The 26,588-nt window shown below is 50.0% G+C and overlaps 1 protein-coding gene across 3 annotated transcripts in view; it reads right to left on the bottom strand.

The window, feature by feature from the left end:
• The window catches only part of DPYSL3 (dihydropyrimidinase like 3), a 55,716-nt gene that overhangs the window by 16,667 nt on the left and 12,461 nt on the right, over positions 1-26,588 (bottom strand). The window contains exon 1 of one of the 3 annotated variants that reach the window (XM_084535519.1): positions 18,827-19,175. The exons of 1 other annotated variant lie outside the window; for it this stretch is intronic. In XM_084535519.1, the coding sequence (XP_084391645.1) occupies positions 18,827-19,141 (315 nt within the window). In that variant the 5' untranslated portion in view covers positions 19,142-19,175. Of the gene's footprint in view, positions 1-6,016; positions 6,145-18,826; positions 19,176-26,588 lie in introns of those variants that run through there. One more of the 3 variants, XM_084535520.1, reaches the window with a different exon arrangement.

Raw genomic sequence — 26,588 nt, 5'->3', positions numbered from 1 at the left:
TCAGCCAAAGCTCCAGGCCCACGTGCCTTATACAGCAACTCATTCATACAGGTCAAGACAAAGAAACTGGGTGGGGAAGGGAGCACATGGCACAATGCACTTGCCTGGCTGCAGCTTGGTGCTGGGCAGGGCAGCAGGCTCAGTCACCCCATCAGCACTGACAGCCTGCAGTGTCCCGAGGTCCCCTTCCAGCACAGCTGAAGGCACAACAGGACCCATATCCACCAGGTATGGTGGCACCAGGCTGGAGCTGTGCCCCATTCTCTCCTGCCCACAGTCCTTCCCCAGCAGCAGACCAGGCTCTGCTCCCCTCTCTCCTGAACACAGCTGGCACACAGGTCCAGCAGAGGTTTGCATGGAGCTGGTTGCAGACCTCCCAGCACAGCTTCCAGCAGCCACGCGCAACAGATCACTGCTGGCACAGGCAGACACTACCTTGATTTGTGACATTGGGATCATGGGCACACTTTGCTTGCATCTTCCACCCTTGGGTCCAGTAGAGGTAGCAGCCCAGCTGGGCATGCTGGCCTGGGAGTGCCATGTCTTGGAGCCAGCTCTCAGCCTGCTGCCCCTCTCCCCAGCAGCACACCTCAGATGATGCCCAGGTTTGGGGCTCAGGGCTCTGGACCCAAACAATGCTGCTCACGAACCACTGATTCTCCTCCTCCCTGGCACAGGGCACTTTTGTATCTGTATAAATGTCATCTAAGTAACAGTACTGTCATTTTAAGTTCAGAAAACCCAAAAGGAGTGAAATGGGACAACAGCCACTTCCTTATAGCCTGTCAGTCACAGTGGAAAACAGCTAAGCTGTGGCTTCTAGGGATGCAAATGATCAATATTTAAGTAACACTATAAAAAAATGCAGATAGCAATAGTCAAGCAACAGTATCAGGCATAAGCTACAGAAGAATCAAGGCTATCGTGAGAAACAAAGGGAGGAAAATTCTCATTTTATATTCCAGTCAACTGTATGTAAAGTTTCTCCCATACGTCCAGTTCCCTATGCCCTGGCAGATCATATTTGGCTTCACCTAGCCTGCTCAAGGAGACAATAAAAGATTCAACCTGTCCAGATCCAATAACACAAGTAGACCATGGTATGTCTTGCCTACCCCCTTCGCACCTTCCAACTTGCCTTTCTGAGGGCCCTGGAGTTCAATTTCACTAGAGCCAAGAGCGCCAGCAAACACTGATGCTGACCACTTCTCCCTGCACATAGACCAGAGAAAGCAAAGGGACACAAGCACTAATGGTGTGAGGAGTAGGAGACTGAAATACTTGACAATTGCTGAATAAAGTGTTAATATGAAGTCAGAAAATATGCCTTCATTCAAATACAAATGGTCACTTTGTGGCAGACATGAAGGGCTGCTCAGTGCTAATTCGGTTAGTACACAAATAAAACTGCTAGGCTCATTACGGCTGGAGCACGAACAAGGCCTTCATTCAGGGGACTGGGTTCTGTCTCAGTGCCCACCCCACGCCTGGCTACCAGACCATCCCCGTGAGAACAGGAGAGACATGGGCTGCACCAGCGCCCACCCATTAACCATGAGGAAAAAATACAACACAGTGAAAAAAGGAAAATCCCAATGACAACCCATCTACAGGCTCGGGCATCATTCAGGGGTACACCCAGATGTGAAGAGGCGGGGGGAGTGGAAAGGAAGAGGATGAAACAGTTAAGAGGAAACAAGGCTGACTTAACAGACAGGCTTCTGCAGCACGCGTATCCAGAGCAGCCTCAGATCACAATTAGCACACTGTTCCCCTGCCAGAGCTCGCCTGTGCTTCTCCACACCCACCGTGTCCCCTGCCAGCCCGTGTCAGGCTGTGCCACCAGCCATTGTTAGCAGACGCGAAGCTCTGCCTGTGCAGGGAGCAGGCAGGCGCCACGGCAGCTCCTCTCCTCCAGGCCTGGCAGCGGCATGGAGCCACGCGTACCCCCACGGCCCCCGCCCAGCCCCTGGCTGCAGATGGCAAGGGGAAGCCCGATTCCTTGCCAGGGCCACACGCCGGGGTGGCGCCATGGCTGCAAGTGGTTCCTGAGCGCAGCTGCAGGCAGCTCTGCCCAGCTGCTGGCACAAGGCTGCTGCTTGTCTACCTGGCCTATGCCACTGCACGTCTCAGCCGGTCTCTGGGCAGCTGGCGGCAGCCCTCGGGTCACAGGAGCAGTGCCTGTCACGAGCCTCCACTCCTGCAGGCACAGGCACCTCCCTACAGCTCAGCCTGGAAGCATCCTTCCAGCACAGCATTGCATGGCTCAGTGGGATCACCTCTGGTACCCAACACCTCTGCTGGTCAGCCCTTTGTGCTGGACACTCTGTCCCTTCACCTGTTGGCATTTGGAATCAGTGCTAAGAAGCTTACAAAACCATTACCCATTCCCTCTTGCCCACACTCTGCTCCTTATGCTCTTAAGCATCACCTGGTCATCTGAGATCCCAAAGTATCAGGGGTCTCTTAGCATCTCTTCTTGGTGTGAGGTTGCAGCAGGAAAGGGAGGCAGCTGCTTCCAGCAGGATGCTGGATCCAGCCAAGAATAGTGTTTACCTTGTTGACAAAGCACAGGGGTGTAATTAGGGTAGCACAGAAGCAGGTGTGTGGCTTTACTGCTCTTTCCCTTGAAAAAGAATAGACACTAATTGCTGTGGTGTGTCACCAGCGGCTGGATGTCTCCTTATTAAGGGACCACACCAGAGTGTGGAAAAGCCCCAGGCTGGAATAGCAAGGCCAGCAGAACTGCTAACTGCACGTGTTCTTCCCCATGACGTGAGCTGGTAACGAATACCACAGCGATGGCTGGCAGTTTACCAAACTCTGCCCAGTAAGTAAGGCTTTTCTCCCCACTTGCACCTGACACAAGATGCTAGCCATCCCTGTGCAGACCTCACTGTTTCCAGAAGCATCACAGAGATGCCATCTGTGGGCTGTGACAGGGTAGCTGAAAGGGACAGGCATGGCCCACACCATGAGAAGATCTGGGAACTCCAGTCTACCTGGGATGGAAAAGATTTTTGTGACCAAAGCACAAAGACCAGGACATTTTATTTCAACCAGCAGCTCCCTTAATAGCTATTTTGTGAAAGCAGGGCATTTACTCATTTTGGTTTTCCACTTCTCTTTCTGCGGGAATGTTCACATCTTGTGAACAGCAGGAAAGGAGAGAAAGAGAGGAAGTATCTTGATTATATCTTGTAAAGCAAAACAAAACAATTTATTTATTTATTTATTTTTTAAAAGGAGCTAATAAAGAATCTCTCAACAGACACACAAAGTTCAGGGTGACTTCTCTCCTGAGCTGGGTATCCCAGCACCAGTACACTTCTGGAAAGTAACATCACATTTACTGGTCTCTGATGCACTGTGCACAGCCAAAGGCCCAGTGAAGAGCAACACCCTACCACGCTGATGAAGCAGTCACTTGTAAAAACAAAAAGATTCAATAACCCTCCCCTCCCACCTCCTCATGTTTGCTCCACACCACAACCAACAGATTTGCCCATATTTCCAAATCTTTCTTCATGGCTACAGTCTTGTCTGTCATTCTGCCACATGTTACTTTTGACCAGGCTTTTCCAGTTCTGTTTGGGAATAATTCCACACTAATTTGCCCCACAAAAACACATGCACCCTTCACTTGAGCTTCTGGCTTCTGCACTAAAATGGCTCTCCTAGAAAAGATCAGAAATTGCAAACAGATCCACCGGGCAAACTCTTGTTTTCTACAGATCACTGTCAGAAACTATCTGCTAATTCTGACGGCAATGCTGTTGAGTATGAGAGGAAATAAGAGGGGAGTGTTTGTGCATCACCAGAATTATGCTAGACAGTTCAAACAATAGCTGTCAGGAAGTAAAACCATTCAGATTTCCAATGCCTTCACAAAAGCCAAACCTGCCTGTTTGTGGGGCGAGAGATATGGTGAAAGCACTACTACTCCCTTCATTTGCAGGCTCAGCCACTGCCTCAGTGCTATCAGATTTGAGACTGACGGGTGAGTTACCTGCTAGCGTTCCTCTGTGTACCTTCATACTCCTGACCTCTCAACTGTGATGCTTTGAAGGTCTTTGAGATATCTTCTATCCTAATGGCACAATGCAGTCTCCAAAATTTCTCTTCTAACAAGCACAGCTTAGCTGACTGTCATCCCCAAAGGTTGCTGTGTGTCTTGACAGGCAAGAATAGACTCTGGGGTGGAAATCTCAGGAGGAGGAACAAACAATCGACACAATGCCCAGGGGAGGGATAACCTGCAGAAGGGGACTGCAGAGGCTTACTTCGAGGGAAGCCAACATAGCTGAGATTTTCTTTCTGCCGTACTATTAAATGAGAGAAGACCACCCAAACACAGACTCCACTTCATTGCTTCCCCTGGATCTCAAAGCATGTGTTCAGGAATATATGGCTATTTGACCAGAATTTTAGAATCTCCACCACCCCAACCAGAACATGATGATGCTGCAAAGCAGGGCAAGCAAGTCCTGGGGGGCCCTCGCCAAGCTGCAGAAGTCACAGGAGAGAACCACCTGTGGTGTCAGCTCCAAAAATGCCACTCACCAGCAACATTTTAAGTGTCAGTAGGCTGAAGGAAGGATTTAACAGGAAAAGAAAAAAAAAAAAAAGGCAACTTGTGAGACTTTGTTACCACTGAGGTGAGAAAGTCCCTGATGGTGTCCAGAGGAGCAGGAACAAGTCCCCCATATCTGTAAATTGTATCACAAAGGTCCTTGCTGAAAAAGCCCCAGAGAATGGGGGAAATCCCACCTCCAGCAATAATGTTCTTGTAACTGGTCTAGGGATACTGAAAAGCCAAGATTTGTAGAGGTAATATTGCTTATTAAAGCAATTGGGTTGAGAATCTGGGTTGACAAAAGAATTTCTTTTTATAGCGGTTAATGACCTTTGTGCTTCTTTGGGAGTAATTTGTTCACATCTGTACATTAAAAAGCACAATGAAGCTTGACTGCTTTGTCTTTACTTTTTCTTCAAGAGGCCAAAGCTGTCCTCAGGAGGAAAAACAAGAGCCATATGAAGTCAGCAGAAAGCCATCAAAAAGATGAAAGACCTGATTGCTTTCCCAGAAAAAAAAATAAATCCCCATGCAGCCTCCTCCAGGGAGGGCCAGGATGAAAGCAGATGCACCCCACGAAGGAAGGTGCGAGCTGGATCAGAGCATGAAAACCCTAGAGAGATCGGCACAGAGAGGCACCCGTGGGACCCCCGTGCAGCTGGCCTCCCTGCAGCTTCAAAGAAAACATGTCAGCCAGCCTTTCTTCTCGCTGAGGTGGCACGAACGGGCTGTGATCGCGGTAGGTGTGGTCCCCTGCACTACTGCGCCAGCAATGGGGACCGCTGCACCTGATGCAGCAAGAAAGAGATCAGCTCGGAATCCAGCGCAGCGCCTCCGCATCCAGAGCGCACCTCGCAGAGCACGGATAAAGAGCACAGCAGACGGGCTGCAACCCCGCCCCGGCGGCTTTCTGCTCGCCGCCCGCCCGCCCCACCTGCGCTCCCGCTGCGCGCTGCTGGGGACAATGGGAACCCGCGCGGGACCCCGGCCCCGGCCCCCTCCCGGCGGGCCCCGGCCGCGCTGCCCACGGGGAGCGCCCGCCCGCAGCGCCCGCACCCCCGGCCGACGCCTCCGCGGCCGCTGCCCCCCCCGGGAGGGAGCCCCGCGGAACGCGACGGGGCCGCGAGCCCGGGCCGGGCGCCGCTCCCAGCCGCTGTCACGGCTCGGCGAGAGGCGGCCCCGGGGCGGCCGTCGGGCTGGACCCGCGGGCGCTGCGCGGGGAGCGCCGGGCGCCCCCGCCGCCGGCACCGGGCGCGGCTCCGCCGAGCGCGGACACCTGCGCGGGCGGCGGCTCTTTGTCTGCGCGCCGCCGCTCCGGCCCGCAGCGCCGGGCACCGGCCCGGCCCCGCACCGCTCCCGCCGCCCGCGCCCCCGGCCCCGGCCGCACAAAGGGGAGCCGGGCACCGGCGGCGCCGCCGCGCCCGGCCCGCGGGCACGCACCGTGATGCGCGGGATGTTCTTCTTGCCCTGGTACGACATGGCGCTGCCCGGCCCGCCGCCGCCTGCACTGCCCTCCGCCCGGCTCCGCACAAAGGCGAGCCCGCGCCGCGCCCGCCGTGCCCGCCGCCACCGGGGACCGGAGCCCGCCCCGCCCCGCCCCGCCCCGCCCGCCCCGCGCCGCCCCGCGCCGCCGCCGCCAGGGGGCGCCCCGGGCCCGGCCCCGCTCGCCCGCCGCGGCTCAGTGGCTCCGGGCAGCTCCGGGCAGCGCCCGCCGCACCCCGTCCCCCGCCGCCCGGGGCAGCTCCGGGGCACGGCCGCCGAGGACGAGCAGCGCGGCCGCCCTGCGTGGGGCCGGCTCCGTGCCTGGGTCGAGCCTGCACAGACAGCAGCCGAGGGCGCTGGCCACCAACGGCGCTGCCCACGAGCTAAAAATTGTCAAGGTGATAATAGTAAATTAAAGAGGTTTGTAAAAGAGCAGGTTATTTGGTAGTGTCAGCGTGCATCTGGATCACCTTGGAGTTTCCTTCAAAAGCACAAGTATTGGAAACAAAAATACAACGCAGTGCACACCTGACTGTGACAACCTCGTGCCCCATGTAAACACTACCAGTGTCGGCAGCACAAATGGCCTCTGTGTTTCCTCAACTGTGATCTTGCTGAAGCTCTCAGAAAGTTTGAATGGATACACACTTCTGCTAAGTCCAAAAAACTTTCACCGCCTTCAGGTGAGTCAGCAGCTTTCAATAATTTACTTATCACTGCCAGGAGAACCGAGGCATCTGCAAAATTGCATGGGCTGCATGGCCCAGCTGGCCCACTGCCTCCTGCATCCCGCCCCACAGCTGGAGCAGCCCAGCAGTCAGCGGGAAGCTGTCTGCAGGTGGCAGAAAGGGCATGGGGGAGCAGGACTGGACTGGTGGCTCTTTGACCAAGGAGGGGGTGGGTAGGAGACACAGTACCAGACTGCAGTGCTCCTGCCACAACGCTGTGATGCACCCAGAATTGGTCCTGGACTTTGGGGAGATTGGACCAGCTAGGCCTGGCATGTGAGAAAGGTGCTTGACCCTCATTGCCAAACCTCCTGAAACTTCACTCACCTATTTTCTAGAAAGTTTAAGGGTATCCCCATGCTCTGTAGTACCATGTTATTTGGTGTGGTGTCAGTAACAAAAAAAGCAGCAGTTAATTAGATAAATGACTACGCAGATATATGCTACTGACTTGAGTTTTCAGTTTCAGGAGCTGAACTTGCATCAGCCCCCTGAATGCTGGCCAGCCATGGTGATTTCAGAGCCTTCCTCTGAAGAGATGTGCTTTCCTCCTCGTTGCTGTGTGATACTTGCATAAATATATAGCGTGTTTTACACTGCTGGGGGCCCAAAACTTTCAACACTGAAAAAGATTTCTTTTTCATAGGGCCTCTTCAAGGTGCACTCAGCAAGGTGTTACTCACATGCTTCAAAACATCCTCAATAACAGGCAGAGCTGTTTGGAAAGTTATTTCAAAATGGCAATACTCTTACAGCTCATACCCTCCTGAGAAAAACCTGCAGAGATAACACACAGTTAGATGTTAATGTATGGCCACAGTGGGTGATAGGAGCATGGCAATGAACACCAGTAGTGTGAGCAGAGGAACAGGAATGTGCTGCTGCAAGGACTTTGTCTTTGAAATGGAACCAACTCTGACCATGGCCTATCAATGCTCAGCTGTTGACTCAAGACATGTTTGTAAAGACCAGGATGCTGCTGACCCAGCTCTAGTGCAAAGGATGAAAGTAGGTCCCACCAGTCTTACATTGATGTGATCAATGGTGCTTTTACAGACAGACACAACTGAGGTACAGTGAATATAACCAGTGGTGGAATAAATCAGGGCTCAAGTGTCATAATGTTAAGCAGATGTGTCAGGGTGGCTCATCCCCGTGCAGTCTCCTTTCTCCTGTATGTATTCTTTGCATAAAATCATCCCCTCCTCCCTCCTAACAGTCAAGTTTTCAGAGTCTGATCTACCTTGGGGCACAGTGAATCCAAGAGATGGGAACGCATCTGATGAGCTCTCTCTAGGTGGAACCTCTGGCAGGATGTGTTGTCTCAAGAGGCTGGTCAGGCACTCCTATTCCAGCACACCGGGAACTTCCACCACACACAACCCTTTTTCTTGTGTGTGAGTGTGTCTGTCTGTCTGTGTGTCTGTGTAGTCCTGGAGGAAGGGGGTGGCTGACCCAGACCTTTGGCGCTCTCCACACTCTGTCCTCTCCCCATCTCTGGAGTCACCCTTACTCCTGTGGGGGTGTCCGGCTCCATGCAATGAGTGCTCACAGGATGACCATACTATCAGTGCTGTTGGCTGCAGCTCTCCCATTCCCTGACATTCAACTTGAAAGTCAGAGTGAGAAGAAACTGGGAAGAAAGCCCACTGGCTCTGTTACTGAAAAGTACTTACAGCCATACTGGCTTTCCCACCATCTACACGATCTCCCAGAGGCAACATGGAGCTCTGCAGCCTTTCAAACTCCCACTCAGGAGCAGACACGAATGGGAAGGAATCTGAGGCTCAGCTGTTCATGCCGGACACACATGAGGTCTGCCAAGAGGCAGCAGGAGACTGCTTCCATGTTGTACGAGGCAGGTGGGGGGCCGTGACACAAGTTTTTCCACAGTGGAACAACTCTGCTTAGTTTTATCCTGGCTAGGATATACATTGGGGCTTTGGCAGTGGAAACAAGGAGAAAAAATAACAGATGTATGGCCTGAAACAAACTAAATTTCCAGGTCAGGACTTGATGTTTTCAAGGAACTGTCATGTTAAAAGCACTGCGTATTACTGCCATTCCACCCCAGCTGGATTACCATGATTTCAATCACATGTCCAAACTGACATTAGGTAAAGCAATTGTTCAAGCCAGAATTCATCTGCAGTTTTATTAAGGATTAGCAGAAGCCAGAGTAATTTCAGGACTGTTCTTTTCTTTCTCCTTTGGACTGAGGCTACCAGTGATGCCATCCACAAAACCTTCATGAACCAGCTCCAGAGCCTGGCAGACATGTTGCTTCACAGAACATACTTGAGGCTCCAGAAAGCTGAAGTCCCTGAAAGGGGCTGCCCTTGAACATCAGGAGCCCATAGCAACTCCAGTGTGCCCACGGCAAACACCGAGACAACATCCCTCTTAAAACAGCAGTTCCCAGCCTGTGGACAACCGGAGGTCTGTGGACTACCCTACGCTCTTCACAGGCAGCAATTAAGAACAGGCCTAATGCTAGTTAGTTTAGCCAATTTGACAGGACTCCTAACTTGCACCCAAGCTGAACTGAAACAGGGCCAGAGACAGAGGGAAGGTAGGTGACCCTGACGCAGCCTTCACTGAGGGCTTTTGCTCCAAGTTGCAGCTGAGAGGCCCGGCAGTCTGCAGGCTTGGTGAGTGACCAGATGCCTCGCTTCCCCCAGGTACACTCGGACAGCCGGTGCTCAGAGGCACAGCAAGACTGAGCTCCAGAGCGCACGCCCTGCCCTGCCTGCTCTGAGGCTGCCGCAGGCAGGCAGGGGACTCCAGGCTGCTGCTCCCAGGGACAGAGCTCATTCCCACCAACAGTGAGCAACTTCCCCACAGACCAGTTAAATTAACACCTACCGAACCACATTTCAGCTGGAAAAACCAGCCAGGCTTAAGATAAATAGTCAAAAAAAAAAAAAAAAAAGAGAGAGAGAGAAGAGAAAGGGAAATAAGTGAATAATAATTTTAAAAGTACTTTGAATTTCTGTTCTATTTCCATTCTATTCTAGATGGTGACAAAACTACTTTTCAAATAATGACAGTAGGACCTAACTGCTGCCTTCAAAAGTGACAAACCTCTGGAAACAGTCACTTTATGACTAACTCCCTGAGAAAAATGAGCACTAAATCCTTCAGGTGCCCAGCCACCCCGCGAGCAAGTCTGCCTTCTTCAGCCCCCAGCTCTGACACTCACTCAAACAGGACACTGCTGCTTTCACAAATGTCCCCGAGGATTCTCACAGCCCCAACAGGGCTGCAAGGCCTCTGAGAGCTGAACAAAGGCCCAAACTGCAAGAGACAGACCCATCCCTGCATCACAGCAACAGAGCCATGCACCCCTGAGCAGGCAGGCATGCAGAGGAGACATCAAGGCAAGGGTGAGCTGGTTCTTCTCTTTGCCAGAAACAAATGAAGTTGAAATCAAACATGTCAAATGGAATATGCTAATATGTGTACATGAGTGACTGCTGCTTTAAGGCCAATTAATTCAGTTACAGCCTAATCCTGCAGAACACTGAACTGGGTGGCTCAGCAAGTGCTCTTCCTCTCCTGGGGAGATCAGTGAGCCATGCAAGGGAGAGGCTGGGCAAGGGCTGGCAGCCCAGAGGATAGCTCACAGGCTGTGGGATGGGGACGCTGTCCTCATCACTCTGCCCAGTGCCACCACCAGCATTAGCAGCACCTTGCCTGCTCCAGTTCCCCCTTTAGAAACATAGCAGCAATGCACAGAGCATAGCAGAGCAGTGTGTACACCTTGGTTTTACGACAGACTATGAACATTAATGTATTAGCATTAACACAACCACAGCCTCCCGGGACTTGGCAGCCAAAGCTGCTCCCCTGGTCCCTTCCCACAGCTCTGCACAGGATGAGCCACCAGGGCCCAGAGAGGAGGAGGCAGCTCTCAAACTCATCTCAGAAATGACACAAGGGAAAAAGGGAGGGGACAGAAACCTAAGAGCAAGAAGGTGGCACTGGATTTGCCAGACACAATCAAATGCAGCAGCAAAAACTGAATTTGTAAATGATCCTGGAGGATACAAGTGCTTGAAACTTGAAAGTGTGTTCCTGATTAAAGCAACAATAGGATGAAGAATAAGAAGCGGCAGAGCATACAGCCACACCTGCAGGAAAAAATGTGGGGTGCCCAGATACAGGTTTGCTTCCTAGCCAGAAAAATTGCTTTTCTCCTTGCATGGTCTCGTATCCCTGGCAAGGATGCCCGGAGCCAGTCCGCTTAGGCCTGGCGAGGGTGCTCCTTCCACAGGATGTCACCAGAGAGCAGGGCCAGCCCCTTGGGGACCCCCCAGCCCCGGCACTGCAGCCTCTGACCCATGCCTGGTGCAATGCAGCTGGGACGGTCCTGGCTTCACCTGCACTGCTCCATGCCCTCTGACAGCTCCATCCCCACAGCTGCAGACATGGGACACAGCTTATTTGACACTGAGCATGGACAGGATCTGTCCAGCAATGCTACAGTGGCCAGGCTCCTGTCGGGCCCCGGACAGGTGACACCAAAGCTCATCTCTGGCCAAATGCTAATGCTGAGCCTGGAGGGATATCGCCCCACTGCACGCTTTGCTCTCTCCACAGGGCGAACTCTGGCTACACAAGAGCATCTGGATTTCCACTGAAATGACTCAACTCCCTCTGAGTACAGAGGAGCCAGACCAAGCCCGTGACACAGAGGCACAGAGGTGATGTCTTCCCCTTCACATGCAGTGCAAGGAACAGAAAGAAGGTCTGGGGGTTCTGCTCAGCCTCACCCCTGTTCTCCCCTCAGCTGAATGGAAACACCCGTTGCCGGATCCAAACCCACTTGCTCTAAAATGGTATTCAGCTGGTCCCAGCAGATCGATGAGAACAGTGCTGCTGGCTCCAACCCACCACCAGGAGCCAGCCCAGCAGAGCCAGCCAAGGCACTGCAATATTTTCCAGCTCCTCAGCCTTGTCTCCAGGAAGTTGCCGGCATGTTTGGTTTTTGTTTCTTCCTCCTGTTTCCTCTGGCCATCATGGAAACTACTCCCCTGCAGAAAAATCAACTTTCTCCACCTCTTTGCAGAGGTAACAATGGAGGGGGTCTACATAGGGAAACCTTGCTCCTGAGGTTAAGCATCAGAGCAAATGCAGCTCTAGCTGGTCTCTACTATGGTTTTCCTCGGGATTAGGGTGGACTGTCAGTGACCAGCTTTGCGCTCACTCAGACCACTTCTGCAGAGAAGGCCACACAGAGGAAATAACTTTTCTGGGTCTCACAGTGTTCGTTTCCATCACAAATGGGGCTTGTTTCCTGCCCCAGTCCTGGAAGTGTTCGAGACAAGGTTGAAGGGACTTTGTGTAACCTGATCTAGCATGGTAGTTGGAATTAGATTATCTTTAAGGTCTCTTCCAACCCAAATCATTCTATGATTCTATTTTGTGATTCTGTAATTCCAAAACCTCCTTGCTTTCATGCCACTTGCAATGGCCAGTCTGCCAAATGGAAGCCAGGAATGAAAGGGCAGGCATGAGCTGTGCAGGACAGGGAGGAGCTCATGTCTGGAGAGGCCATGATAAACACCCGTGGGCCCTGGACCTCAATAGCTTCAACGCGGGCCTGGGTGGCCCAGCAGCCTTGGGCAGCCTGCATCCCACGCCTATGCTGAGCTGGATTATTACAGAACCACAAAAATGGCAAACCCATTAAAAAAGTACGAAAGAAAATCAGCCGGTGCCACCAGCACATACAACATAATCAAACACAGCTCCTGCTTGGTTTCTTTCTGATATGACACCCATTAGTGTTTAAGCCTTGCTATGAAGACTGCCACTAGTGGTGGCCAGAGTGGTACAAGAACGCACTTGGGGCTCCCTCAGCACTTCAGTCCCTGACGTTGCATCCCCCCAGCTTGGCTGCTCACAGGCAAGACAACCCAACATCGGTTACAGAATCTACCATCTCCCACACAAACAACCAAGGCAGGAGGTCACACACTGCTGGGCTTTCTGCATTCAGTGGAAAAGGCATGGACTGACTGTCCCAGGATGATCTGGTGAAAAACCAAAAGGCTCGGTGTCTGCAAACTCGCACAGAGTACCACCTCTTGCAGGAATCTGTCATCCACGCTCAGGTTCAAGATGACAACTGGAGGTCTTGGTATCTGGGGAGATGAACTAATAATATTTGCCTACAGGCTATTTTCTTCAGACTTAATGGTTCAATAAATTCTGTCAAATTAGGCATTAGCTGGTACCGTTCCAGTGGCTTTCTCATGATTCCTAAACCAACCTGAAGGACTGTGTTCCTCTGATTTGTTTTTCATTTTTTCTTTCACCACGTAAGAGTGGTACCAACTCCTTGGGCAAAGCACTTAAGATTTAATACTCCAATAACCTGCAAAACTAATAACTTTGCTTTGATATCCAACATCTGCAAATCCCAAGAACTACTGCAGGTTTCCACAGGCCGCATTTCTTCTCCATCCCCTTCCTCATGTTCTGCAAGCTGTGACTCCTGAGCAGGTTTCCTTGTCCCCAGCTCATGCAGCTAGGACACCTCTCGAGCAGAACTCACCCCTGGCCCGGTCCTGCCCAGCCAACACTGCCCGCACCCCCCTCACACTGTATGGGACAGGGCTGCCAGGGCACATAGGAAACAACACCATGCACCTACATTTTGCAGTCCCGTACTCTGGAACTCTCACCTTACCAAACACCCTTCTTCCCAGATTGTTCTGACCTGCTGGAAGTACTGACTTCTTAGACAAATAGAAAAGGAAAAGCTAATTCAGGATGGAGCCAAGGAATCTGCTATGGTCAAACCACAACACTTCAATTTAAACCCACTGATGCTTGTGTTTGACACTTACAACTGCATGCATACAACATGCTTGAAGGGATTTCCAACACAGCAAAAAAAACTTCAAATGAGAAAGCAGTGAGTTTTGCTTTGTGAATCTCAAAATGTTTAGCTACATTTCATAATTTTTTCATTGTTTTACTTTTTTTCTAAAATGTGCATTGCAAAAACAATTGCATGCAACTTTGCAATGACAACCATAAATACCCATGTGGCTCATCCAGAATTTGTTTGGCTCCCAAAATCTGGTTACTGATGAAATGCTACCAGCTGGGATGCTCACACTACGTGACCACCCCCTGGCACTGCTACAGTGAGGTGCTGTGTGAGGAAGCCACACGCTTCTTCCAGCTTCTACTTGGAGCCCCAGACCTGCAGACGTCCTGCAGAAGGCTGCAGGAAGACATGTTTTAGGACTTGTGATAGGGACCCCAGCCACATGGGGCAGAGGCAAAGCATCGTTGTCCCCTCCCCTGTAGTTGAGCAGATTCTTGTGTCACCATCACTCAAGAAGGGGCTCAGGATCTGTCACAAGCACAAATATGTGGGAATCAGCCCTTCGTTTCTGCATCTCACCCTACAGCTAGCAGCTGGGCAGGGACACAGACCCTTGTACTATGCTGGGCTGGCACCATCCAGAAGCACTTCATTGGAAAGATGCAAAGTTACTGAATCACCGATGTCACCTCCTGCTGCAGGTGTTTTTCCTGTGGCATCCCCACCAGAGCAATAAGCGGGCCCACTGCTGGTCTGTGGTCAGTGGAGGAACAATCTCAGCTACTCTGGAGGCTATGCATGAGAACAGACATTTTCTCGTGCAGGATCAGGAAATGTTGCATGTGCACATCTTTCTATGGTTTCTGTCGACCTTGGAGACCACATATACAGTATTAAAAGAAGCATCATCTCTCTTATCTACTGGAATGAGCCATCGCTAGAACATGTTGCCTACTGTGACATTCATGGCCTGCATGGTGATTCCCCATTGCCTCCATAAAATGTGACAGAGCTAGGACCTATTATTGGTTGTCAAATGTGGGGGCAATAATACTGGCTCTGCATTTAAAATATTATTTTGTGCTATCAGTTTGCAAAGGTAAAGAGCATGCTAAACTGTATCACCGACATGGAAATAAACTCCTTTCCCAGCACATAATGCCTTCTACACCGATAGGCCAGGATCCCTCTATATCCATGCAAAGCTCTGACCACATACAGGACAGCTTAACAAACTTCGTAGTTTTGTGTAAGTGCAGGCAAGCACCTGTATCCTGTCATTAACAGCCAAAGAAATGACCAGTTACTGTTCTGCAGGCAACAGCTTTCTTAAAAAAAAAAAATACAAGATTTTTTTTTCAATAAAAATGAGCTTATTTAGCATAAAACCCCAGGAATTACAATATAGGTTTTACTCTTGTATTTGCATTGTTTGAACTAGTCCAGTGCCTGGGTTTGTTCCAATATTCTACAGAAATACCAGAAATAACAAAAACCTTTCCTCAGCTCTCTGTTGAAGGGGGTGGCATGGAAGCTATGAATCAATGCCATCAAAGTGCTTTATGATCACTTGCATGAATGCAAGATTTTAAATGGTGCTAAAAGGACATGCACAACTGCAATTTCTAGATCACACTAAGTTCACTAGTAAGGAAAAGACTGCTGTTGGCTTGGAGTTTCTGCCATAAATTACTGGTAATGGAAACAAAAAGCTGAATGCTGAAGTCATAGCAAATTTTACGAGTGTCAGAAAAATTAAAAATAAGAGAGAACAGAGTTAGCTCAAGCTTCCTTCTCCATTTGAGGCAGAGCCCTCTGTCATCCCAAGATTTAGCACAAACAATCTGAGTGGTGTCACACAACTGGATGGAACGGGGCCTGCATGGTGCTGGCCACCTGCGGGAAGAAGCCAATAGCTGGTGGGAGGGTCCCCAGGGCCCACTCAGCACGTGGCGCCTCGCCCCACTGCCTTCAGCTACAGCCCAGCCCAATCCCTCGCAGCCTGGCTGACAGCACAGCCTCAGCCCGCGCTGAAGCTGCAATCCCCTGTTTGTGGGACCACGGCCAGTTGCCGTGGAAATGACTACTTCACTGCAGAACCACGCAGCAGGATGGGACAAGAAGTCTGGGGTAAGCATAACAAGCCAAGCACTCCTTGCCTGTGTTACTGAACAGAAGGATGGAAGAGCAGGGATCTCGTACAGCTGAGCCCCGAGGAGGTCCATTAAGGAGGCTACCACAGGATTCTGCTTTACTGTCTTCCTAGGCACCAAGCACAGAGGAGACCCTGTGCCTGTAAAGCTCGCTCCTCTACTCCTCAAAGCCACACTGCTTCTGCAGATGCCCAGCGGAGCACAGAGGAGCCCTGCAGGCTGTATTTACACATTACCAGCCCCCTGTGAATGCCCCCACCACAGGAATTCAGAGGGTGCTGCCTGTGAGCCACACAAAACTCTCTCTGACTTCACTATAGTAAAATATGTGATGTAATCTGCAAGTCCAGAAAGCTGTGCAGGCATAAGCAGCCCCCACAGCCACAACCCCGACCCCAGCTGCCTCTGACTCTCTGGCCTGAAAGAGCGGTCATTGGGTAATGACCCCCAAATCAACTGGCAAAGCTCAGACTCCCACCGATGAAGCAAAGGCAAGGCACCTAACTGCTCTTAAACATACACCGTGCAGTAGTGCAGCAATATTACTTCACTGTGCCTGAATCCACAGCTCTGTTTTTGACCTTCCAATACACTTTGCAATAAAGTGAAGTGAGGCTGAAACATCTAGCTGGCCCTGTATTATGCTGACAGGTTGTATGACGTTACATATTATCACAGGGCAGTTATACATTGCAGTTATCGTCCTGCAGAGATAGTGGTGCTTTAATTATAATTAATGCCATTAAAAAAGAAGTGGTGTGTTGGTATGTTATATTTCCAAGAATTTGTTCGTTGAAAAACTAGGATATAAAACTCTATCTGCTGCTTTATGCAGAGGCAAGTCCTTTATTCTCAGCTTTCCTAGTAAATAGTTACTTGGCCAAGGGTAGGTCACTTAACCTTTCTCTCTGTTTCTTAATCTGTCAAATTATTCAAAGAAGTTTGATTTCAATTTGTCTTGACAAAGGAGCTTTTGTGTGCTCTGAATCTGCAAAACGTCAATGCAAGCAAACTCTTTGTGGTTGTACAGACACATTAACCTGCCATAGTGTGGCTCAGTATGCAAGATGGGTGTTTCCCATCAGGACTGTTGTACTCTGGGACACTCTTGAACTTGAAAGTTGTAGTAAAAAGTCATATGATTCCTTCTGGTCATGTAGTCACGAGCATTTATATGTGAAGCTTCCCACCTTCTCAGGCACTAAGTGCAGATTAAAAGGGTTTGATTGCTGATGCTTATCAGGCAAAAGGCCTCAGAGGAAGAAATCTAGGAGTAGAAAACATTGGGAAGAGAGGAGTTGTTGAGGGAAAACCTCAGCTACAAAACTCTGGAGACAAGGGTCTAGACAAGACCTTAAAAGGGAACAACACTTCCAAGTTATTGGTACAGCTAATACAGAGAAGCTCTGAGCAAAGCCTGCAGACAGGCTGTCACAAGTTTCCTTTTCTTTTCCAACAAACAGCAGCTTAATGTTACTTCAGTGTTCAATTCTGCAGCTGCTATTTGAACCATACAGACAAGGTCAGTGCTGACAGGAATAGTGTTAATTTTCTTCCCATTTCAGTAAAATGGACTGTAAAAGGAGCAAAGCTCAACAGCAGGGACCAAATATTGTGCCAATAAGAAACCAAAAAGCAGAGAGTAAAGAAATGTGCAAGGAAGAAACCTCAAAGCAACCAATTGCCTAGCTAGAAGCTCTTACAGCAGCCAGCAGACCTTGAGGACCGCCTGATGTATTTCCCAAAAGCCATAACAGGCCAAGTCATTGCACTTCACTGCTTCTGCTCCCACCAGGCTCCAGCTGGTGGGTTTAGTCCTTAAGATCATAAGTGTTTGCATTTTGTCAAAATTTGTACCCTGGATACAAGCTGAGGTTTCCGCAGAACCCTGAGATCACCACGTCATTTCTTCAGGCTAAGCTGCAAGGTTGCTATTTAGTTTAGTGATTTTTGCTTCCATTTTTTAAAATGGGCTTTATTTATTTGCCCTGTTCACCCTTGAAAAACATTGCCCTTATGCTTACTATTTACTGAAAAGTTTAGCCTCAGATTTACTCACTGACCCACAGGCCAGCAAGTGCCTTATAGGTAAATGAGTAACAGACTCTCCGAAATCCCAACTGAAGCATTTCTTCAGCGTTATTAATTTAATGATCTTCCTGCCAAACTCACATGGGTGCGTATGGGATCAGCACAAAAAAAAGCAAGCAATCTCAATCTCTGGCTGAAGAATATATGCTGCTGAGCTAGGAGAGTATTTATTTATTACTTTGAGATTGGTATGAGTTTAGGAACTTTGTGCCTGATGCACACCACCTTCGCTGGTGTCAGTTGCAGACCAACATGATGTCCCCAGCCTCAGATACGGTACTTCTGATTTGTGTCAATGAAGATCAGGATCTGGCAGGGGTTACTCCAAAGAGTAACAAGTCCAAAATCCCGTCTTTGGGGGAGGAAGGGGAAGATGTCCTTCAATTCAGGTTTATGAAGAGCAAACATAGTAAAAAGAGTCAGCTATTCTAATGCTTAGCTTTACCATTCTTGGTAATGGGGTGTGGATCTTTTGATTCTATTTCCAAAAATCGCTGACATGGCACATCGCAGGCAGGAGCTCTGCGAACTGGAAGATGACAGCAAAGCCTTCTTTTTCCTTCTTTCCCTCCTTTAAGGAAGTGCAGGAGGACAGTGTGGAGCCTCCTGGTTAACCAGAACTAGCAGGGGAAAAAAAAAAAAAAAAAAAAAAACACATCCTGAGCTGCAGCTGCAGCCCGCGCTGCCTGCAGCTCCTCCAAGCAAAAGACTTCGCTGCAAGTTTCTGTTCGTCACGACGGCGCCCAGCGGCTGCCCCCTCCTCCTGCTCCGCCCGGAGCCGCCGAGCCCCGCGGGGCCGCGTCTCCCGCGCTGGGCTCCGGAGCCGCCGGGCGCAGCCCCGCGCAGGAGAGCGGCGGCAGCTCCACCGCCGAGCCCAGCCCCGCCGCCCCGGGACGAGCTCCGCCGCCGCCGCCCCGCGCCCCCGCCGCGGCCGGCCGGGCCCGGCCCTCACCTTGTCGTCGTCGGGGCACAGGTTCTGGAGCCGCTCCTTGTCCGAGGCGGCGCGGACCTCGTCGGGGTCGGGGCCGGGGTCGGCGCCGGGGCCGGGGCCGGCGCCGGGGCCGGGGTCGGGGCCGGGGCTGGCGGCGGGCGGCGGGGCGCGGCGCTGCCCGACGCGCAGCGCGCCGAAGTCCAGGGTCTTGCTCTCGAAGGCGCCCTCGACGCTGCAGAAGAGCCCGCCGCGCTTCTGCCGGGGCGCCGCCGCCGCGCCCGGCCGCGCCAGGTACACCGGCAGCTCCTCGCCGCCGCGCCGCCCGCCCGCCGCCATGCCCGCCCGCCGCGCCGCCGGGAAGGGGCCGGGGCCGGGGCCGGGGCCGCTGGGCGGGGGCTCCTCGGCGGGGCGGCCCCGCGCGGCGCGGAGAGGGGCGCGGGGCGGGGAGCGGGGCGGCCCGAGGGGCAGGCGCTGGGGGCGGCTCGGCGGGCCCGCTCACCGGCGGCTCCCTTCCTTTCGCGCTCCGCTGCTCGGAGCGGCGCCGGCCGCGGGAGCGGCGCTGGTGGCCCCGGCACGGCTCCGCCTGGAGGGGGCTCGCCGGGAGCCGGGCGCTGAGCGGGCGGCGGTGGCGCGGCAGGTGACAGCGGGGCACGTGCGGCCGCGGACCCTGAGCGGCTCGTCCCGACCCCCGCTTCTGGCCGCTGCCCCGGGACGGGTCCGGGCGCTCAAGCGCAGCGGTGGTGCGGCAGCCACCCCCCGGGGCTGCAGCGCTGAGATATGCCCGGCCGCACCTCCAGCCTCTGCGCAGGGACAGAGCTGGGACTCACATCTGGGCAGGCACAGAACCATCGCGCTGCTGGTTCTGCTAGCACGGTTCGCTGGGGCTTGCTCTCAGCAAATTGGCATGTGCAGAAGTGCACCCGCAGCAGAATCGGCACGCTCAGGAGGTTTTGGCTTTACAGATAATTGGGAGCTGCCTGCAACCTGGCTTTCATACGCACAAGGCAGTGTGTCATTCCACTCGGGGCCACAGCCACAGCGCAGGCACATTGTCAGTCACGTTACAGATACACACAAGAAATATGAAATGCACAAACTGACAGAGGATGTAACTGTTCGCACATGTGCATGCATGCTGTCATGCGAACATAATCAGCATGTAAACTGCGTGTTAGCTAATTTAAGCTTTGAGAACTCCATTATAACTTAATTTCAAAGGTATAGGAGGCCTGAAAGACAGGAGCCAGGGCTGAGTCTTAAATATGCTAATCGGTGTTTAACAGAGTAGCAGCCTGTGAAATCCATCACACAGCAGCAAAACTAGAGTTTTGACTTTAAATTCCTTTTCCAAGTACTTATTTCTTTACACAGAACATTTGTCCATTGTACCTGGGCTCAACATCCTGCCAAGTAATTTCTCACACCCCATGTTTGTGTTCTGAGATGGTGTCAATTATGTTTTTTTTTCCAGCCTTTTTTTATGAAAGCAAAGCAGTGCCATTGTCTCTGCCAGTCCTCCAAGGACTGGTGGTTCTCACTTCTGGAAAAATTTCCAGGGAGCCTGACCTATCATGGAAAACAATGACCCTGTGATTATGTCTGGAGAGGGAGTTTGTGGGCACTGTCTGACAGAGGCTTAAAGTTATGTGGGAGGAAATGGTTTGGGATTGTTTCCTTCCTTTTGCACTCTGTGAAGCAGTCTGCTTTTGTTACTGGATATGTACCAATGTAATTGACTCTGTCCCTTTTTTCTCCACCTAAATGGAACAATCTACAACACCTCAAATTTTTGACTAATTATTCAGGTCTGAAGGGTTAGGAGAAAAGAGGATGCACTAAATATAAACACTAATATAAACAGTGTGTCAGTAACCTTGGCTGAGTTACTTTATCAGAATTGTATGTCTTCCACAGCAGACTACTGGTCAGTATCTACTCTTAATCACCCTAAAGTAACATCAGAGAGGGTTAAACTTCATTGTTCTTGTGATATTATAGAACTTTAACATGCAACAGCTCCAGGTTTGCAACTCAATGAAATTTACCCTCAGGACTTTGATCCTGGCCAGAGCCCTGTGCTCACCCACCAAGGCCAGAGAAAAGCTCCATGCTGCTACCACGTCCAGGTGCAGCAGCGGTGCTTGGCAGCTAAGGAAGGAAGCTTCCCTTCAGATAACCAGAATGAGTTTGCTTCATAGTTTCCTCTACTATAGAATAGGTTCTCTGGGCAAACACTCTCTCAGACACTTACCAGGGAGATAGCCAGTGCTGCACACAAAATAGCTGCCCACCAGGTCTCTTCCTAAGTGAGGAATGAATGAATTTGTCCTCTTCCTGCTGCAAGCTGGGTCCTCTGAGCATAAGGTGATAACTGTTAGCCAATTTCTGCCTCATCAAGGCAGAATTCAAGACATCTTCTTCCAGAGCCAGTGGAGAGCACACTTCAGGCACCAAGCAGACCCCTGTCCTCTCATTGCCAAGTAACAGATCCTGAGGAATAACCCTTTTACAGCACAAAACATGTGTTCCTCAGCCACAGGCTGCCTGATTGCTTTGTGCACTGACCCTGAGGAAGGTATTGTGAACCCCTTGTTTTGGCTGGGGCCTCTCCATATGGTTATGTAGCTTTATGGGGAATTAAAATTCCTTGGAACAGAGCCTGGCCTTTGTCTGGTTCTACAAATGTGCAAAAGTTTCAGCATTGTACTTTAATAGCAGTATTTATTTAAATCCTGGTCCTTGTGTTTATCTTTCCTAGTGCTTTGCTGCATAAATGGTGCATTGAAGTTATTTGCACTGGTGAAGAAGTATGGGGGCTGTTCTTAGAAGTGGAGGCTTTAAAATCTGACCTTTAATGGAAATTACTGACTGTAAAAGAGGCAATTCTTGGGTTTAATTTTCTGTCTATGGCACTTTTTTAGATCAAATTGCCATTCACTTTTAAGTGAATTTTTAGATTCTTTTTTGTCAGGTGTTTTAAGGCCTTTTGTTCAAGATTACTATGAAAACTGAGGTTTGGGTTCAGTATGTGTTCAGTGCAATAGCCTTGCATATGAGCCCATTAGAATGCATTATTTATATTTCTGTATTTGTATGTTTTCAGATCAGATTTGAGGCTTAATTATACAATGACAAAACATCTGTTCCCTGTAATTAAGCATGATTGCTTTTCTTTAAATCACATGTTTATACGCTAACTGACAAAAATGTTTTTCATTCAAGCAGTCATGAGTGGTGTGTCTTCAAATCTTGCTGGGAAATCTGATCTCCTCTTGTCTGTGCAAAGTGGATGGGAGATACAGATCAGGGAGGTGATTCCACGACAAGGCTGCCTTCCCGGACTGAGCCCGAGGAGGATGGAGATGGCAGGCATTTGAACTCACGTGCATGGGGACCTACTAGAACTGATGCATCAGCCCCACAGAGTATCTCCCTGGCTTAATGACTGCATTCATTTCTTGACCACAGAATGAGTACCTGTCCCTCATGTTAGCAGTCCGACTGAGCCTGTCAGATAGGCATTGCTGGTCATATCTCAGAAGAAAACAAATAGGTTAGTATTCTGATTTAGCAAACAGAGTTTATTTTAAGGGAAATTACATTTTGTGATGTCAAGTTTCTAATTTATGTCCGACTAGACTGTGTCTTTCTATCTGAGTAAGAGCTGTTTTTAATAAGCAGCACTCAGAAATGGAAATCAGTCGTGTCACAGGGTGAACTGTACTAGTTATGAACGGGGGACTGGTAGAGCCTTCTTAGAAATGTTCTTTAGGCAAATCCCTTTCTGCAAAAGGATTAGATAATGTAATGGGACATAATCACCCTGTCTGGGGTGGGCATTTTCTCATTCTGTACACTCAGAACCTTTGTTGGTTTCCTTTGTTGCTCCTCTCATCTGCTGCCAGAGCACCAGCTGGGTTTCCTGTTAGTATCTGTGCTGGGGAATCATGGGCTCCAGTGATGACTGCCCAATCTGCTGAGCAACCAGCAAGAGGCACAGCATGCGATGCAACTTTCACAGGCATTTTCCCAATGAGGCTGGCCACTTAGTGAGTGTCATCTTTTAAATGTTTGGAGAGGAATTTAAATTGCCCACTGAATCAGTGAGCAAACAGCCAAGGTATTAACAGAGAAGCCATATTAGGTCATCTTGCCTACCACTGCCAAGACACAGTTACTCTTTGCTGAGTATTTTCTGGTGATTTTGCTGATTCATCGTCAGTTTGTCAGGCTGGCAGGCAGTTTCTTAATCGGATAAACTCTGCACCCTCTGTTGGCAAACTTCTGTGTTGGTTCCAATTTCCCAGACGCACTACAGAACATGATTCTGTCTATAGTAAAAACAGAAAGAAACTTAAAAGAAGTGAGGAATATCCCAACTTGTGGCTTCTTGCTCACGTAACATTGCCTGTGCCACTGGGAACTGCTCAATACCCCCAGAGGGTTAAGATCGCGCACCTTGTTTCTCACTACCAAGGTGAAGATCATTGGCCTTGCTTTTGATTTAGACTGCTATTGAAGCAGAATTGCAGTGCTAAATACCACAGCTAGATTTTATCAAGCAGTGGATAATTTCAGGATCATGGCAAATATCTGGAGTTCTTTATCAGGTCATTCTTACAGGCATCTATTAATGCTGAAGGCCTCTCTTTTGCATAACCATGCAAAATAGTGATACTTTCCACTGATATGGAAAGCCATTAGCAGATGTGTGTGTTAAGAGAAGCAACAGGCTTGCTGTGCAGATGTGCACGGGCAGCCTCAATGTTGCTGATCTGTTCCTTGGGCATCTGAGCACCAGAGAGGGTCCAGATATGCTCACAGGAGACAAGCTGACTTTGCAGGAATTAGATGACTTCTAGTACTTTCTAGCATTGTATGTCAGCAGCCCTTCCACCAGCCCAGGACATAAGCATCTTAACTGTATAAATACTGCAGGAAACAGGCTGTGGCTGAAAGAACCCCCAGTCTGCTTGGATTTCAGTCCATCCATAAAGTCCATTTGCCATCAACTTTGGAGGAAAAACATACTCAGTAAACTGGAGTGACTAATGCCTTGCAGGCATTAAAAGAACTGTGCTTGCTGTGGGCTCAACTACTTGTTAATTTTCACTAATTCAGATGAAAAATAACTAGGCTGGGAAAGGGTTGTTATCTAATGATGTGGAAAGCTAAACTGTGCTGACTTGTTTTCATGGGCCTTATTGTGCCAAGAGAGTTGAGCCTGCTGCTGGCTGTCTAGTAGCAGTCCTGGCTCAGTGTTAGCCATAGGTGAGGCATTAGCAATAGCTGAGCCAAGCTTTACTGGCTAAGGAGAACAAGAGTTGGATCTAGCACTGCTTTCAGCCTCTGCTCTTTCCCCGATGAGTCAAGAATTTACTGGAATAAACGGTAACTGAACGTTTACTAAACGGAAACGTGACTAACCAGTGATGTAGAGCACTTGCAGAAGGCAGTCTTACCAGGTAGCTTGTTCCAGTGTGACCAACAGGCAGGATTCAGTCCTCTGAGGCGCAGAATGAGGGTGCTGGCAAGCCTTTACCCTCCTGCATGGCCAGAGGCATTCATGCTGCTGGGTAGATGGGGACATGTCAGGCAGCCTGGCTTGGCCGTGCAAGGACCCTTGCGGCAACAGGAACGTCACTGTCACATACTCTGCGTGGGAGGTGGCAAGGTAGACTGGGTGCTGAAAGCTCAGGATTGGGGTGTCAGGCTCACAAAAGATTCATCTGAACCCTGAGGCAAAACCCCTGTCTGCTCAGATAGCAATCCATTTGGTTTCTGGGATTTTCAGCACCACTGTAGCCTTACAGGGTGAACTTGCTTGTGTTGCCTGTTGTATCACCTCAGACATCACAGTGGGCTCACAAACCCATAGCCTCACATGGGAGGCATTGAAACTGCTTGTGGTGCAACATATGGATAACCATTTCTATGGACAGATCACTGTTGCTGTTTTCTGAGAGGCTGGAAATTCCACTTCTGCCTCCAGCTCTCCCACACAGATGCTCGTCTCCTGTCGGGGCTCTAGCATGTTTGGAAGGGTTGATAACAGCTGCTTTTGTATCTTTCTGTATTCCCTTCATAGTCTCTGCTCACCACCGCTTGGGTTATAAGCCTCTTTTTCCCTCAGTGGTGCAAAATGTGTGATAAATGAAGAACGAGATTCAGGTCCTGCAAATTAGCTGCAGAGGTACTGAGGTGACACATGCTGAGCAAGGACAAAACTACAAAGGTCAGAATGCTGCTAGTCCAGAGAAAGTCTGAAATTATTACTGTTTCTTTCCAAACCACACCAGGGAACCATGTACTAACCAGTAAAGGTTTGGCTTCCATCTGCTTGCAAGCAGAAGCAGGGAGAGTAATCATAACAGAAATTTATCCTTGTTGGCCTGAGAATGAACCTAAGTCCTGGCTGAAGTCTCAGTTGAAGGAAGACACTGCAGGAGAGGGGTGTCCCAATGAAAAAAAAAAAAAAGTTTTGTAGATTTTATTTAAACTAAAACAGCGTCTCTGGAAATTTTATGCATGAAGTGAAAAAGAGCCCAAATGCAAAGATCCATGTTAGGTACTTACACCCCAGACATGTCACCTTCTAATCAGCTGAATGTGCTTTAAAGCTTTCTAAAGCACATGTTTTTTTCAGGTAAGCAGACAGCTCTGTGGATGAACAATAATCTACAGTTGCTTTCAGTTTTAATATACTTACGTGTTTCTAACCAGGTCAGTAACAGCCAAAATACGTCGTGAAAATAATTTGCATTCATTTAATTAGCACATTTCATCTGACAGTTGCAGAGTTCTAGGAGTCCAATAAGAGCCTCCGGCACAGACAGCAATCAGTGACAGCAATGCAGAAAAACCTTGTGGGAATCTTCTTCTCCTGGGCACACAGCTCTTGCTCACCTGCTGCTCCCCACCCTTGGCATGCAGCTCACAGGGACACTGCAGTGGGACATGTGGGCTGTCCACGCACTGGTTGATTCGTGTGTTTGGTAACCCATGTAACAGACAGCACTGCTGAACTTGGCGTTCACCTCTCATGATAACCAACAAGAGGAGCTGTTCGTTGTAAGACAGTTGTTGGGCACTGTGTGAGCAAGTGTGCTGATCATCTCCTCTGCCTCTGCCCTTTACCACTTGGTTGGCAGGGCAATAGAACCCTAATTCTAAAGTGCTTTCCATCCAGTGAAACTGCACTTTTCACTGCAACTTCACATAAGACTCTGCTTATACCCATAAAGGGATATGGGAAAGATAAATACTAGGGACTCTAAGCAGGTTTTGTTTCTAAGATGTGATTAGACAATCACACACTGTTCTGTGGTTTGGTTTTCCACTCCAGTGTATTACATGCTTGCACTGTTTAGACAGCAAAGAAGCAAAGATATGATGGGATTATGGTTCTGAGGCCTCCTGCTGCAGAGGGGTAATGGCTTGCAACAGAGCACTCATGCCTTCATTATGCATCTGGTAGGCACAGTCAGGTCAGAGTAGCATGACAGAAGTGTCTGAGATAGCTGTCTTTGTTCACAGGCACTTTGCCAGTGGTCTGAGTTGTCTAATAGACATGCTGTCTGCCTTGCAGAGGTAGCTGTTCTTGCAATCTGCCACATGCAGCAAAGAAGTGCCAGGTCTAATCTGATCCATCTGTGGCTCCATTCCTCTCACACCGCTTTTGCATAAAGGGTTGCTGACAAGACCCACATGAGGCACTTGTCTGTTGTCTTTGTGGTGGAGTCAAGATGAAAGGGGATACTGACATTTCTCTTTGGGACTGACT

This window comes from Aythya ferina, assembly GCF_964211825.1.
Source record: "Aythya ferina genome assembly, chromosome: 14".
NCBI lineage: Eukaryota > Metazoa > Chordata > Aves > Anseriformes > Anatidae > Aythya > Aythya ferina.
This window is presented reverse-complemented; position numbering and strand designations above follow the sequence as displayed.